Source organism: Dendrobium catenatum, unplaced genomic scaffold (assembly GCF_001605985.2).
Source record: "Dendrobium catenatum unplaced genomic scaffold, ASM160598v2 original_scaffold_210612, whole genome shotgun sequence".
Classification (NCBI taxonomy): domain Eukaryota; kingdom Viridiplantae; phylum Streptophyta; class Magnoliopsida; order Asparagales; family Orchidaceae; genus Dendrobium; species Dendrobium catenatum.
The window spans coordinates 112,905-129,559 of NW_021529024.1; the positions used below are offsets into that span (position 1 = coordinate 112,905).

The window sequence follows — 16,655 nt, forward strand, 5'->3', positions numbered from 1 at the left end:
TAATAAACTTCTAAAATTATTAAAAAAAAAAGTCAAACTTTAGTCAAACTCACCATTAAAGGTTCATAAAAATTAAATAATTTTTTAAATAAATCAAATCAAAATCAAATAAATAAATCATAACAAAAAAAAAGTTAGAGATTGTTAAATAAAAATAAATTGATATAAATGATAAATCCATATTAATTTAAATTAATTAAATAAATCAAAATAAATAAATTGCTCTATCCCTTAAGAGAGGAACAAATACATTACAATTATGAGCCTTAGGACTTTCAGATTAGTTATTTCAAACCTTACTTTAGAATCATTAATTACCATGATTTTTTAAAACTTAAAATAAAAATAATTTGAACCATTAAAACATGTAAAAATAAAATAAATATATTAAATTATTAAAACTTAAATTTGAATTAAATCCTTTGGACCTCAAAATAAATAAATGTAAATCATAGACAATATTAATTAAAAATAAATCTAAGGCATATTAAAGCTACACAATTTAATACACACTTTAGGTGATTTATTAGGACAACTAATTCTAGCTTAAGCTAGGTCAGTGTTTGTGTAGTGTTTGTGTATTTTGTTGTGATTGGATACCTTTGTTTGGAGGGTGTCTATTGCTTTATCCTCAGCCAATCCAATTCAATAATTTTTTGAAGTCACCGTAGGTGTTGAAACCACAAATTATTTATGCTTCTTATCCACAAATGAAACTGCATGATGTTCGAGCAAAAAGATGGGTTAAATAGAATTTTGTATCTATGGAAGCTCAATTAGACTATACCTTGTGAATTACACCAGAGCTTATTGCTGGTGCAGCAAGTTCCCCACCACATTCCCAAAGTATTGACAAGCAACCACGACTATAACAATATTCCATAACATCTCTAGGGTTTAGCATGTCAAATTCCACCACTTCAACTCCTTTTTTAGCGAGCTTCTCCTGAATGTCTTTTCGAGCTCCTCTTTGTGTAGCAATAATTGTATATGCATCGTGAGTATTCCATAGGTTCGCCTCTTCAGGAAGATTCAAACTCTTTGACATTACTATGCGAGCAGGTACATGGCCCCCACCATGCCTGGCAGTCAGTCTTGGATCTGTCACGAGGTAACTAGAATCAAGTTCATAATATCAAATAAAATTCTAAATTTAAAAGTCAGCACAAAAAGAAATCAGCAAATTCACGCACCATCCTGTCGAACAGTATTTCCTCCTACAACAATAGCATCACTTCGGCCCCTTAGTTCAAAAACTCGGCCTCTAGAAAGCCTGCTGCTTACCCAAGAGGCATCTCCACTTCTTGCTGCAATTTTTCCTGGTAATCTCAAAATGAAAGCCACTGTCGATCAACTAGTCTTTCCCATTCATCACCCACACAAAGCAGCAGATAAGTTCGCAAAACATGAGAAATGGAATCCAGAGACAATATTCTATATAAAGAGAATCAACGACAATGAATTTTACCATCCAATGTCATTGCATATTTGAGTACGGAGAAGGGAACATGAAATGCAGCTCTGTAAAGTAGTGGAGCATTTACTAATATGCAGGACTTCAAAGCCTTCTGAAAACATGAACCTCAACATCATGAGAAGATGACAAAAGTTTTTTTTTTTTTTTTTTTTTTTTTTGAGAAGATGACGAAAGTTAACATTACATGAGAAGATGCCATTGGGTTCATTTTAAAAAAAAAAAGTTATGAGTATCATTCAAGAAACATGTTTCTATATGTACCGTACTGAAAAGTTACACGTTAAAGTTATCTCAAAATGAATATCACGTTAATGAGCTTGCAACAAAAATATGGTACTTCATTTGAAGAATAACAAACCTAATATCTCTTAATAGACATTGTAGATCATAGAAAGCTCTAGGGCGTTTAAGCAGGGATAAGACATACAGATAAAGAGATGCATGCAGTGTTTATTACGTATTAGAGAAAGAATTCTACTTGACGTGCAACATATTCTAACTCGAAGATTCAATCACCTCCATTTTCTTGCTAGGCAGCTCCTCCCCAACAACATCAACTCGGATTCCTTCATTTCTGAATGAATTGATTGCCTTGCCTCGAAGATGTCCTAGAGGATGTCTAATTCCCACAACAACTCTTGAAATTCCAGCCTAGAGGCAATCATCAGCACATTAGAAACACTTAAATAATAAGAAAGCAACAAAACGTATATCTAACAAGACAAATAAAGTAATAAAAGATTGTTATTTACTATAGTGGATGTAGAGTCTACATTTGACTCCTGGATAAATATATAAGATGCCGTCAAATATCAAGAACACATGTTCACATTTCCAATTAAAATATAGCACAAAGGGCTAGGTGGAAACTGTTAGACCGGTCCACGCGGGACCGGCCTAGGCGCGAACGAGGCGGAAGCCTCCGCCTCCTACTTTAGCCACACGCAACGACGAAGCAAACAAAGCATTTTAGGAAGGATTTTTGAGGGATTTGGGAGGAAAATTTGAATGTAGGGATTGTTTAGGGATTTCCTTTTGATTTGTATCTAGGATGCATTGATACGGATACGCCGACACGGATACGACAGGATATGAATACGGGACACGACAATTCTTAAAAATATAGGATACGTGTACGTCGCGGACACGGCATTATAATTTATAAATCATATATAAAAATTAAGAAAACAATCAAAGCATAATATTTTTAAATTTAAAAAAAAATTTATAAATCATATATAAAAATTAAGAAAACAATCAAAGCATAATATTTTTAAATTTAAAAAAAAAAAGTAACATCATTGTAGCCTTGTAGCTTATAATATAAAAATAAAAGTAAGAAAAGCATAAACATAAATTGTTTAGCACATGAAGTTTCAACTATTCAATAGAATGAATGATATGATTAGCTTCTTTAGTGGTTTGTCTTTGAACTTCTATATCATCTTCAATAAATATCATAGCTTATAATTTAGGCTAATCAAGTGAAAGATTAGCAATTTCTAATATTCTCATATCATCAAAAGACTCAAATCCATCTCGGAAATGAGAGAACCTCGCTCGCAGCCGCGGAAGTAAATACGACGGGTCTTTTTTTCAGATTTTTTTGTTTTTCAATGGACACGCATATCGGATATTGATGCGGACAAAAGATATAGGGAGCCTATACCCTTCGCCCACAAAAGACACGACGGACTTCTAACGACGAAAATAGAGAAAAGACTAGAAAAGAGACGAACAAACTAAAGGGAAGAACAAACTCTTATATTTCAAATTTTAAAAAACAACCAAATAAAAAAAACTATGACGACGACTAACAAACAACACGACAGACACCCTAAAGTTGCTGCACTTTGAGAAGAAGGATACAGGTGGAGTGGCACTTGAGGAGAGACGAAGAGATTAGAAGCCCGAGAAGAAAGGGTGGAAAGAGCCCGCAGGATTTCCGGAGGGGATGAGAAAAGAAGGTTGGAAAGACCCCGTAGGATTTCCGAGCAACCCGCAGGTTAACTGATTTTTCCAAAAATCAAATTTCATTCACTATTCAAAACATTACATAACCCCTCATATTTATAGGTATGAAAGGGGAATACAAAAGGACACAAACACTTAATTAACACATAATTAAAAGCATAGAAATCTCCCCCCAAAGCTCTCGGTTTACACCCAAACCAGGAACCAAGGAGACAGCCACGGGAGACGAAGGGAACCGCACGGACCAAAGAGCCACAGCCGCGGGAACCGAAGGGCGGACACGGAACAAGGAGCCAGCCGTGAGATCCCAAGGGGCATTCACAAAAAACTAAAAAGCAATGGTGGAATTTAAGGAGCCACCAAAGAAAAAGAAATCTTGGAATTCCAAAGGCCGGTTTGGAATTCCAAGAGACAAACATAAAAGCAAACATAAAAAGCATAAAATTACATTAATTATAAAGATAACTATGAGCTAAAAATCCTAGCTAATAATGAGCTAACCTCTAGTTCAATAAATGAACTAAAGCCTAGCTCATAAATGAGCTAAAATTCTAGCTCAATTGGATTGAGCTAGTAGACTCAAGGGAAGCCAAAATATGATTTATTTTGGACTAGTGTTGACCCCCCCTTTTGTCTACATCAGATATGCGTGTCCTTTTGAAATTTAATAGTATTTTAATTGGATACAGCAAAGCCTTATCTGACACGTATCGATGTCGTATCGGAGGGGTATCCATGTATCTGTGTATCGGATACAACACGTCTTCATAAATAGGTGTATCAGTGCAACATAGATTTGTATGCATTAAATACTTTGTTTTCCTAGGGTTAGGGCATCTTGAATTTGGCTTATTTTGGGATCTCTTAGGTTTAGATTTTGGGCTCTAGATTTGTCTAGAGATTGGGAGATATCGATTCTCCTCTCGAATAGAGGATCACTTGTATCTTGTTATTTTCTTCCGTTAGTTGATTTCATGCAATAAAATCTACTGCTTTCCTTGATTTTCATTGGAATTTGGAAGAGTTCATCGTTGTTTTTCTGAAGATAGATAGGAAATACTTAAAATCTACAAATGTTTCCTATCAAATTGGAATCAGAGCAAGTCTTGGGACCGTTGGGGGCTGATTTTGACAAATTTCAGCAGTTTATTTTTGGGTCGGGGAAGGAGAATATTGTTGTTTTTGTGATCCAAATCCATATTTTTTTGAATTTATAAAGATCCGGATAGAAACTGTAGTTGATGAAAAGGGCGTTGTTAAGAATAAGCTAAATAAATGAGTTCCCATTAATTATGACTTGATGAAAATTTGACAGAAAATCATCACTCAGGATAAACCATTCATTCAGGGAGTACTTGGTGGCCTAATATGAAAAAGGATGTTGCTAAGTATGTATTTAATTATGAGACTTGTCAAATTGTAGAGGGTAAACATCGAAGACAACAACAACAACATCAAGCTTTTATCCCACTACATGTGGTCGGCTATATGAATCTTTTTTCTCCGTTGTGCCCTGTTAAGAGTCAAATTCTCATGACATGAATCCTTTATTACATGATCAAAGTTGAAAGAAATTGCAACAAATTTATAATGAGATTTCCTATATCCATATTGGTTAATGATTGGATTTGGGTGATAATTAACAAATTCACTAACTTCAATCACTTTTTGTTTATCAAACAGATAGATTTAATTAAGAAACAGTCAAGATTATGTAAAAGAGATTGTCATATTACAAAACACTCAAAAAGATTATTAAATAAGGCAAAAATGAAAGATTCACTTCTGGATCATGAAAAACTATTCATGAAAATTCTAGCACAAAGTTACATCTAAATATTGCATTTTATATACAAAGTGATGGCCAATCAAACAGCACTATTTAAGTGCTGAAAAATTTGTTGAGATTATATGTTTTAAATTTTATAGCTAGTTGGGAAAATCATTATTCAATATTATAGTTTATTTATAATAATAGTTATCAATATAAAATACAAATGGCACTTTATGAAGCATTATGCAACACGAAGTGCAAAACTTTATTAAGTTGCTTTGAAGTTGAAGATAGATAGTTGATGGGTCCATAATTAGTTGATAAAAAATAGACAGAAAATCAAATAAATTGGAGGTAAACTAAAAGTTGCACATGACCATAAAGTACTATGACCAAAAATGTAGAATGCTAGAGGATGAAGTTTGCAATTTTTATATTTTTTAAAGTTAAACCCATGAAAGGTATCGATAGATTTGGCTAAGGAGGCAAATTAAATCTCAGATACATAAGACTATTTCAAATTTTTAAAGGACTCATAAATTACTGCAGACTAGCATTGCCCACATGCAAGTCTAGTATTCACAATATTTCTCATGTGTTAATGTTAAGAAAATGAATTACAATGTAAATTAGAGAATAAAAAAAATCAAACAGTAGAAAGATCAAACTTATATTAAGGAATCTAAAATAATATTAGAATTTTATGGATGATAAATAAATAAGTACCTTATGTGAACTTAAAATGGAGGCAAAGCTTAAAAAAAGAGACAATTTGGGGAAAAAAACATGAAATGAGACATATTTTTATATCAATTTGAATGATTGTTAAGAAAAAGAATTATCATAATGAAATTCTTACAAAAACAATAATAACAACAACAACATCAAGCCAATATCCCACTATTTGGGGTCGGCTCTACATGAATCTTTTTTCTACATTGTGTCATGTTAAGAGTTAAATTCTCATTTAAATCTAATAAAGAAATGTCATTTCTAATATTTTCTAACCAATTCTTTTAGGTCTACCTCTACCTTTCTTAACATAAGTCAAATCTAATACATCTACTTTCCTAACCGAGTCATCAGAAGGCCGCCAGTTTATGTGACCAAACCATCTAAGGCGACTCTCTCTAATCTTATCTTCCACTGGAGCTACTCCAATCTTTTCAAGTATATGCTCATTTTGTATCCTATCTCTAAGAGTAAAGCCACTCATCCACACGAGCATCCTCATCTCTGCAACACTTAACTTAATATTATCCTTTTCTTTTAATGACCAACATTCTACACCATAAAGCATTGCAGGCTATGATGCACCGACACTTCGTTTTAAGTGGGTATGCCGTGTCAGACACGTGTCAGACACGTGTCGGACACGGACACGCGTCCGACACGGACACGCGTCCGACACGACGAGGACATGTGTCGGACACGTCATTAGTGTGTCCCGTTTAAAAAAAATAAAACGGACAACGGACACGCGTGTCCGGCTATTGTATAATTAAATAAATAAATAACTCTAATCCCGCTATTTCATATTAGCCAGTTCATGCCCAAGACTTCATCTTCTCCTTAATCTCATATTCCTATTCGTATTTGTGGTCTTCCCAAGCGATTGAGGCGAGCAGCGGTCGGCTGGAGATCTTTCCTGCGAGCAGCGTTCGGCTGGAGATCGCACCCTTAGTTTTCCCTTCCGGCTGTAAGCAACAAGCCATCCACTTTAATTTCTGCGCACAGCCGAAGGAAGCCGATGCCAAACCGCTGAAAATTTTTCAAACCTGTAAGTTGATTTCGCCATTTTTTTTCTTCATTCGTCATTTCTCTTCATATATCAATGATTCCGTAGATGTGTGATCAGAAGAGCTTTTTTAAAAGTATTTTATTTGTTTTGGATTAAAATTACTCTTACAATAAAAATTTGTTTATTTAATGTACTTTCACTGCGCTTTTGTTGCGCTTTCCCTACGCTTTTGCTGCGCATTCACTGCACTTTCGTTGAGATTTCACTGTGCTTTAACTCTTATAATAAAAATTTATTCTGGGGGCGCTTCCCCCAGAAACCCCCGCAAGAGCGCTGCCCCTTGACCCCGCGATTGAACCCTGCCAGGGGTAGCGCCCCCTTGGACCCCCGGCATAGCTGCAAATTTTTAATTATTTTTTAGTCTGATAGTCATAACGCATGATGCAATAGTTCTTTAATTATTTTTTAACTTTGTTTGGCAATTTTTAATTGTTTTACAATATGCCACCCAATTTATTAAGCCTTTATTTCTTCTACTTCACCAGTGAATTTAATAGCAAAATGAGCTCTAGTGCTGGTGGGAGTGGTTCAAAAGAGCCACCTGTAGAAACTGATAAGTCATTATGGATTCATGTTACAAAGTTAGGAACTTTTGAAAGAGAAGGGAATGTGTTATTCAAATGCAATTATTGTGATGACACCTACAAAGGATCTTATTCTAGGGTGAAAGCACATCTACTTAAGATTTCTGACCATGGAATTAAAATGTGTCCTAAGATTACTACGTCACAGTTGATTGAATTGAACAGACAAGTTGATGAAGCTAAATCTAGGATCAAAATGGTACTTCCTAAAGAGATACCTTTGTCATCTACCCATGGTTCATCCCACACTTCTTCCTCATTTGTTAGAGTTGATCATTCATTATCATATATAAGTGAAGGATATGATGTATTATGCTTCTCTTTTAATGGCCAACATTCGGCACCATAAAGCATTGCAGGCCTCACTACCATCTTATAGAATTTTCCCTTAAGTTTGAGGGGTACATTTCTATCACATAACAAGCCCGATGCATTCCTCCACTTCAACCATCCAACTTGAATTCTGCTGATAATATCCCCATCTATTTCACCATCACTCTGAACAATAGATCCAAGATATCTAAAATGTGTACTCTTATTAATGACTTGATTGCTCAAAGTCACAATCCCCTCACTATGTCTATTACTATTAAAGTTACACTCCATATATTATGTTTTAGATCTACTCAAGCGAAAACCTTTAGACTCTAAGGTTGACCTCCATAATTCAAGTTTACCTTCAATTCCCTCTCTAGTCTTATCAACAAGAAGAATATCATCAACAAAAAACATACACCTAGGTACACCATCTTGCAAATGTCTAGTGAGAACATCCATGACTAAAGCAAATAGATATGGGCTTAAGGCTGATCCTTGATGTAACCCAACCGAAATAGGGAAATACTTGGTCAAACCACCTTGTGTTTGAACACAAGTAATAGCTCCTGCATACATATCTTTAATGATTTGAATATAAGCATTATTGACTCCTTTCTTATCAAGAACTCTCCATAGCACTTCTCTTGGAACTTTATCATATGCTTTTTCTAAATCAATAAATATCATATGTAGATCCTCCTTATTTCCTCTATATTTTTCCATCAAACCTCTGAATAAATGTATGGCTTCCATAGTCGACCTACCCGGCATAAATCCAAATTGATTTTGAGAAACATTAGTATCACGCCGCAACCTATGCTCTATAACTCGCTCCCATAATTTTAAAGTATGACACATTAACTTAATACCTCTATAATTCGTGCAATCCTGTGCATCGCCAATAGTGCTTTAGAGAAGGCTTTTAACATGAAGCAGCGAGAGGAATTGAATGGTGAAATTGCAATGATGTTTTTTTCAGCTGGACTTCTTTTCAACCTTGCAATAAATCCTCATTACAAAAATGCATTCACTTCTGAATGTAATAATAACCTTGCAAGTTATGTTACATATGACTACAATGCATTAAGATCAAAATTATTGGAAAGGGAAAGAGTGCATATTGAAATATTGCTTGAACCAACAAAATGTGCGTGGAAAGAAAAAGGTGTCACTTTGATGTGTGATGGTTGGACTGATCCTCAAAAAAGACCACTCATTAATTTCATGGCCGTTATAGATAATTGTCCAATGTTTAATAAAGCTGTGAAATTGTGAAGGTAAATACAAGAATAAATATTCCATTGTCAGTTTGATTAAAGATGTGATAGTCATCATTGGGCCTTCAAATGTTGTGCAGCTTATAACAGATAATGAATCGGTGTTTAAAGCTGTAGAATCTTTAGTGGAGCAAACTTATCCTCATATATTCTGGACTCTGTGTTGTACACACTTTAAATCTTACTCAAAAAAATATTTGTGCAGCAAAGAATACAAAAACAAATGTGTTCATTTATGTTGAATGTCATTGGATAACAGTGATTGCAGATGATGCTGCTTTGATCAGAAATTTCTTTATGAACCACTCAATGAGACTTTCAATGTTTAATGATTTCTCACATTTGAGAATGTTAGCTATTATTGAAACTCATTTTGCCTCTGTAATAATCATGTTGAGAAAATTCAAACAAATAAAAAATATTCTTCAATCTATAATGATTAGTGAGAAGTGGTTTTGCTATCGAGAAGATGATGTTGAGAAGGCACGGTACGAGAAAGAAAAGGTCTTAGATGATTTGTGGTGGAATGATGTAGATTACATTTTGGCTTTCACTAATCTGACTTATGCCATGTTGAGAGAGGCTGACACAGATAAATCATGCCTATATTTGATTTATGAGATGTGAGACTCTATATTAACAAAAGTAAAAGAAATTATATACATACATGAAAAAAAAGTCACATAATGAAAACTCAAGTTTTTGGCGCACTGTCTATACCATTCTTTAGGATATGTGGACCAAAAGTAACACACCTGTGCATTGTTTGGCTCATTTATTAAATCCAAGGTACATTTGTATTCATCTTTTAAATTAATTTTAAATTTTTTGGTAAATGAATAAATAATTTTATATGCTTTGTATTATTTGAAGGTATTCAAGTAAAAAATGGTTTCAAGAAGACCCTCAACGTGTCTCAACCCAAAAAGATTTAGAAGTGTCAAATATGAGAAAGGTATGCTTGAAACGATATTTTCCAAATGAGGAGAGGAGAAAAAAGATTAATATAGAACTTGCAAAGTTCTTTGGATATTAAGAGGATTTTGGTGATCAAGAATCTTTGGTTGAGAGATAGAGGATGAATCCAAAAATGTGATGATTGATTCATGGAGCTTCAGTACCGCTTCTTCAAACAATAACCCAAAAAGATTTAGAAGTGTCAAATATGATAAAGATATGCTTGAAACGATATTTTCTAAATGAGGAGAGGAGAAAAAAGATTAATATAGAACTTGCAAAGTTCCTTAGATATTTAAAGGATTTTGGTGATCAAGAATCTTTGGTTGAGAGATGGAGGATGGATCAAAAAATGTGATGGTTGATTCATGGAGCTTCAGTACCGCTTCTTCAAACAATAACAATACCGATGCCAAACCGCTGAAAATTGTAATACCCCAAAGTTTCATAAACAATAATATAAAAATTTTCTCTTGGAATTTATAACTAATTTTTCGCATATTTTGAAAATAACCAAAAATATTTTTATAAAGTTTACATTTCATTTCAACAAATTTGATACAACAACATCATCAAACCTTTATCCAACTATGTGGGATCGGCTACATGAATCATTTTTTCTCCATTGTGTTCTGTTAGGGGTCATATTCTCATTTAAATCAAATAAAAATATCATTTCAAATATCTTCTAACCAAGCCTTTTTAAATCTACATCTACCTCTCTGTAATCTTACCGACTCCTGAATAACCAAAAATATGAGAACATAGTTTCCTTCGAGAGTCATTTGCAAACCACTTCAAAACTTTTAGCAACTACAAATCAAGGACTTTGATCCAATTTTTAGCAAACAAGACCTTCCAAAAACAATCAAAGGTTTTTCAAAGTTTGTTTCAGGTTTGTCAGATTTTCAAATGTTCATTTCATGTTTTTGTGAAACATGTTTTACTCATCCTCAAACACTTAAAAATTTGATTTCATCACTATCAATGAATTAAAAGTGAAGTATATTGTTAGATTTTTTTTAAACCTGAAATTAGTTGTGAGACTTCCATAGTTTATTTAAAAGTTTTTCTTTATATAATTTTCTAGTTTTTTAAGCATTGAATTTGGATTCCTCATCAAAACATTGAAACAAAACTTAACTACAAGTTTTTACAGCATAGCACGTTAAGGCATTCTACTAAAGCTGAAGTTGTTTTCAGATTTTCATCCTAACTCTTTTTGGTTTATTGATTGTGTACATTTCATTTCAAATCAATATCTCCAACCATTTAAAAATCCCCATTTTTTTATTTTTTTATTACTTCTAAAAGAAAAACGAATGTTGAATAACTAAAATCTAAAATCAAAATTATATTTTATGTGTGAGCTCTGCTTAGTTAATGCCAAACTAATTGCATGCCCTAAGGTTTTAAATATTGTATTTGGATGTCATGTAGCAAATTTGCATAGGTATTATCATTTGTTATATCTTGTATTTTTATTTATTTGTTAAGTTATTATGATGACTTAGTCTATTTCAAATTGTATTAAAAGTTGGGTTATACTTGCCCATATGGCAGGTCAATTTAAGAGACTTTGAAATGGGGTTATATGCGCCAAGTATAGGAGAGTGTGAGAGTGTGAGAGTGCAAGGGTGTAAGGATTCTCCACGGATGGAAAGGGAGTTCGCAAGTCAAATTTCGAATAGTGGTAATCCTAACTATATGAGGTGGCTAGGTGCCGATGTATATCCAAGGAGTAGGCCGAATTACATGAATATTACTATCTCTCATCAATTTCTCTTATATCATTTATATTCATGCAATTCAATTTCCCTGTAACTTACATTTCCTACCAATCTCTTAATTTCTCCACTTGCATTAATTGCATAAAATATTTTGAAAAGAATCAATTCACCCTTGCCTCTCTTGGTTTGTCATTCAAATATCACAGTAAACTATTTTTTGAGAGAAAGAACAGAGCCGCTTCCTAAAAATTATAAAGTTAGACTATCTCTCGTCAATCCAAATTCATTCAAACAAGGAAAATTGATATCTTTTTCAAAGGAAAACTAAGTCATAAGATTTATGAAATTCAAATGCTTCTCTTCGTTTAAAATTCCCCAAAATAATTGTTGCGTCCTGGAGTAATCGCGGCGGTAGAGAAATATTTAGTTTAACGTCTTAGCATTGTACGAAGATCCAGCACACAAGCAGATAAGTGAGAGGGTGTAGCATTCATAAGAGACACCAAAGTTTTTACGTGGAAAACCCCTAAAAAAGGGGGAAAAACCACGGGGCCTGGCCCAGTTTGAATGAATCCACTAGTATTTGTAGTCGATTACAAATGAGGCCCTTCCTTGGGAGAAGGCCTTGGATTGATGTAGCAAATATACATCATATAGATTGCATTACATGGTAAGAGTTACATATACATGTTTGTTTGGCCTGAAGGACCGTGGTCGGCAGGAGACCGGAGTCAGAAAGACCGTTGTCTGTTGATGGAGGTCGGAAGGACCATAGTAGGCGACAAAGGCCTGAAGAACTATAGTCGGCAGGAGACCAGGGTCTGGAGAACAGTTGTCTGGTGAGGAGGTCAGACGGACCGTAGTAGGCGGCAAGAGGTCAGAAAGGACCGTAGTCAGCAAGAGACAAGGAGTCAGGTGTTAAACCCAGTGTCACTTGGAAGATCGGGTGTTTATAGTCTGGCCTTAATTAGGACGTCGGGTCTGAACGTCGGGCCTTAAGCAGGATGTCGGGCCTTCAGCGGGACGTAGGGACTGAACGTCGGGCCTAAAGCAGGACGTAGGGATGAAACTCCGGCGAGGCTTCGGTGGTGGTCCGGCGAGATTCCGGCGGTGGTCCGGCGAGGTTCCTGCGGTGGTCCGGCGATGTTCCGGCGGTGGTCCGGCGAGGCTCCTGCGGTGGTCCGGCAAGGTTCCGACGGTGGTCGAGGAGGAGCTTCTTCCTTCTCCTCTTCCTTCTCTTCTTGCTTGGACCTCCCTCCTCATGAGAAATGAGGGCTCTATTTATAGATTTTCTGGAGTGGCATGACCCGTAAATAGGCGTGAGATCAGGGGCGAATAGGGAGTGGTCGAATGGACGGCCGATATTGAATCCTATGATCATGCACCGTTCGTTGGACATTTGAAGGCCTTAGTGATGTCGGAATTCTGTGATCTTGGGCTCGTTGGACTCGTCTCGTCGAGCCGTTCGATTCGAGTATAAGCTCGTTAAAATCGGAGACCGTTTGGTAACTCAAATTGCGGTTTGAACCTTCCAACAGCGCTTCGGGTCCTTGGTTCGGACCCATTTGGACTCGGATTGGGTCGAATTTGGTGTCGTTGGATTTGTATTTCCGAGACGCTCAGTTTGACTGTAAGCTCACTGAAATCGGAGTTCGGGTGCTCTCGGAATTAATTTTTTGAAGTTTCCAACTAGCTTTTGCCTCTAGATTCGTGCCCGATCAAGTTAATTTTGTGATGCCGTATCAATAATAATAATCTACCTCTTTTTTGAAGGAAGACTAGAGCTTCACCAAAGAAATTACGAACTATAGACACCGCCATAGTTATGCCTCTTGCAGCATAGTTTTTATAGAAGCACGGAGATGAAAATTATGATATCTACGAGACCCGAGGAGAATTTAGAGTATCGGGAGAGGAGAGAAAGTTCCACAATCTTTGGGAATATTTTGAAATATTAAGTTGTTTGGAAATTTCCGAAGCACTTCTATCCAAAAAAGTAAAAAAAAAAAGAGGAAATTTTGTTTTTAAATTCTAAGAAAATCAAAATGTGTAAATTGCACGAAAGTAGCCTATCCTCTTATTGTACACTAAAATATGACGAATCACCTCTTTCAAATGGAAAACTAAAGCCTTCGAAGGAAAATAGTGACCGCCCTCTGTTCATAATCATCCAAACACGGGCAGTCTACCTCTTTAATGGAGGAAGAACATAGGCTTGTCTTAAGAATTATGAACCTCAAATTCTTCTCAATTCAAATTTGTCCAAATGAGATGAGTAGTCCAATTATTTGAAGAAAGGCCGGAGCCACGTCTGAGGAATTATGAACCTCAGCTTCCTCTTGTTTCAAATTCATCAAAATGAGGACAGGCTAACTCTTTTTTAGAGGAAAATCCTCCCACTTAGGCGTACGCCTTATCTAATACATTAGAAAAAAATTAAATACAGATCAAATTCAAGTTTCATGGTGCATGAAAATCATAGACTACTCGACCAGATATACAGCTTCAGCACATGTCTCTCAAATTAATAAAAGAAAAATTACGTCAAAACTACTCCAGCAAACTCACACAAGTAATCGGCGAACAACAAGGAATGATTGCGAACCTGGACAAGGGAGGAGACTGGGGTTTGATCTCCGTGGCAATCACCAGGCTCCATGTTGATGTACGCGGTGGCGCCGCGCCCTAGCTCGTTTGCTGCCTCGACAGCCTGGAGCTCGGCACATTTGGTTCCCTGTGCGTAGAGAAAGCCCTCTCCGACAACCTCGCCGTTGCGAGCAATGACACAGCCGAAGTTAGGGTGGGGAGCAGTGTGCCCCGCCGACCAGTCCGCGACCTCTGCTGCCCGAAGGAGGAGGGCATTATCATGCGCCGCGCCGCCAGTGCTACAGATTCGGCTGACGCGGTTGAAAGTTGTGTCAGCACGAGAAGGGGAGGAGGCGGGTAGAGCGAGGAATGACGGCAGAAGCGCCATTGCACTTGCTATGCTAGATCCTCTTGAGTCTCGCTCGCCGGAAAAAAGAGGTCGCGCGAGGGATAAAGAAGGATTTACTTCATATTTATCCATCTAAACATATAATTCATATTTATCCATCTAAACATAAAATTTGTCGTTAACCTGTACCAAAAATTATGTAATAAAACGAAAATATCACTCTAATTGATAAAATTTGTATCTAGTTATCTGACGCCTAAATCTATACAATAAAACAAATTATTACTTTATTATATGCCTCGCTCTCTTTGCATCAATTCTTAAGGGGTTGTTTGGTTGGCTAAAAAAAATAGAGTATAACAAAATATTTTGGAGTTATTTGGATTAGTGTAAAGTAAATTCATGTGAATAATTTTTTTGTTTGGATTAAAGAAAAATTAATGGAGTACAAAAGAGGGAAGGGATTGTGCTTCCGATGTACTGAAAAGTATGTATATGGCCATTAGTGTAACAACCGCACACTCCAAATTCTTATGGTTTGTGATGAGGAGGAGACTGATAGCAATTAGTTGAAAGAGATTGCAGAAGCAAGAGGAGAGCACCTCCACCCTGATATGGCGGAAGTGTCCCTTAACTTAATGATGGGATTTACTCCAAATCACACCATGAAAGTGATGGATAAATCAAGAAGCGACAAGTGGTGGTCCTGGTGGATTGCAAGGCTACTTATAACTTCATCTCAAATCGGGTTGTGGACAAGTTTAGATTGAAGTTGATGGTTACAGGGAGCTTTGAAGTCATGATGGGGACAAGGAAAGTGGAGAGAAGTAGGAGGATATATATTAGGTTAGTTTGGACACTCCAGGGCGTACAGATAGTGGAAGATTTTCTTCCCTTAGATTTTTGGAGCACTAATGTGATCCTAGGGATTAAGTGGTTATAGATGATCAGGGAGATGAAGGTGGACTGTAAATATTTAACTATGGAGATCCATATGGAGGGAAGAGGGTGGTGCTGTAAGGAGATGTTTGCCTATGTATAACCATGGTTTTTACTCAAAATCACAGTCAAGGCAATACAAGGAGCAGGGATGGGCTACTTGATGGAGATGTAGAGCCAGGTGGAAGTCTGGGATTCATAGCTGGTCGAGGTCTTCGAGTGTGCATGTCAGCTCCTACAATAGTTTCTTATGGTTTTTCAGCAACCTAGAGGAGTATCGTCACCTAGGGAGCACTAGCACTCCAATACCTTAAAAGATGAAGCTTCCCCTATCAATATATGATTGTACTGGTACTCGTAAATTCAAAAGGATGAGATAAAAATGTTCATCAGAAAGATGCTTGAGGTAGGAATGATTAAGGTAAGTGTGAGCCCCTTTTCGAACCCATTTTTATTTGTGAGAAAGAAGGATGATATTTAGAGGTTTTGCATGGATTATAGGACCCTAAACAAGGATGAAAGTTTGTTAGGGATGTTAAGCCCTTAAAAACTAGCCCGAGGCTAACCAAGAGGGGGGTGAATTGGTATTTTAAAAAAATTTCTTTAGGTAAAGCACAGCAAAACTTAAAAACCAAATAATCACAGAAATCAAGGTGCAGAAAAATAAACACGAAAGCAAAAAAAAATAAAGATCACAACGGATTTATAGTGGTTCGGCCAATTATTGACCTACGTCCACTCCTCGGAGGCACCCTCCGAGTATTGCACTAACTAAGTGTCTCTCCTTTAGCTCCCACAGCTAGGCGGAGAAGCCTTTACAACAAACTCCTTTTCACCAACCCCGGTGCGGCAGAGAACCGACTCCTTTTGCTTCCTCCTGAAGCGGGAA

General features: G+C 36.3%; 1 protein-coding gene across 5 annotated transcripts in view; it reads right to left on the reverse strand.

Moving 5' to 3' along the window:
- Window positions 1-14,934, reverse strand: part of LOC110104591 (riboflavin biosynthesis protein PYRR, chloroplastic) — a 72,062-nt gene extending 57,128 nt beyond the window's left edge. For 2 of the 5 annotated variants that reach the window (XM_020833763.2, XM_020833761.2), the window contains exons 1-5: window positions 14,498-14,934; window positions 1,994-2,128; window positions 1,469-1,568; window positions 1,194-1,343; window positions 788-1,101 (exon numbers count right to left, since the gene is read on the reverse strand). In XM_020833763.2, coding sequence (XP_020689422.1) covers window positions 788-1,101; window positions 1,194-1,343; window positions 1,469-1,568; window positions 1,994-2,128; window positions 14,498-14,866 — 1,068 coding nt within the window. In that variant the 5' untranslated portion in view covers window positions 14,867-14,934. The remainder of the gene's footprint in view (window positions 1-787; window positions 1,102-1,193; window positions 1,344-1,468; window positions 1,569-1,993; window positions 2,129-14,497) is intronic. The other 3 variants (XM_020833762.2, XM_028692470.1, XM_020833764.2) reach the window with 3 other exon arrangements.
- Window positions 14,935-16,655: the final 1,721 nt, after the last annotated feature.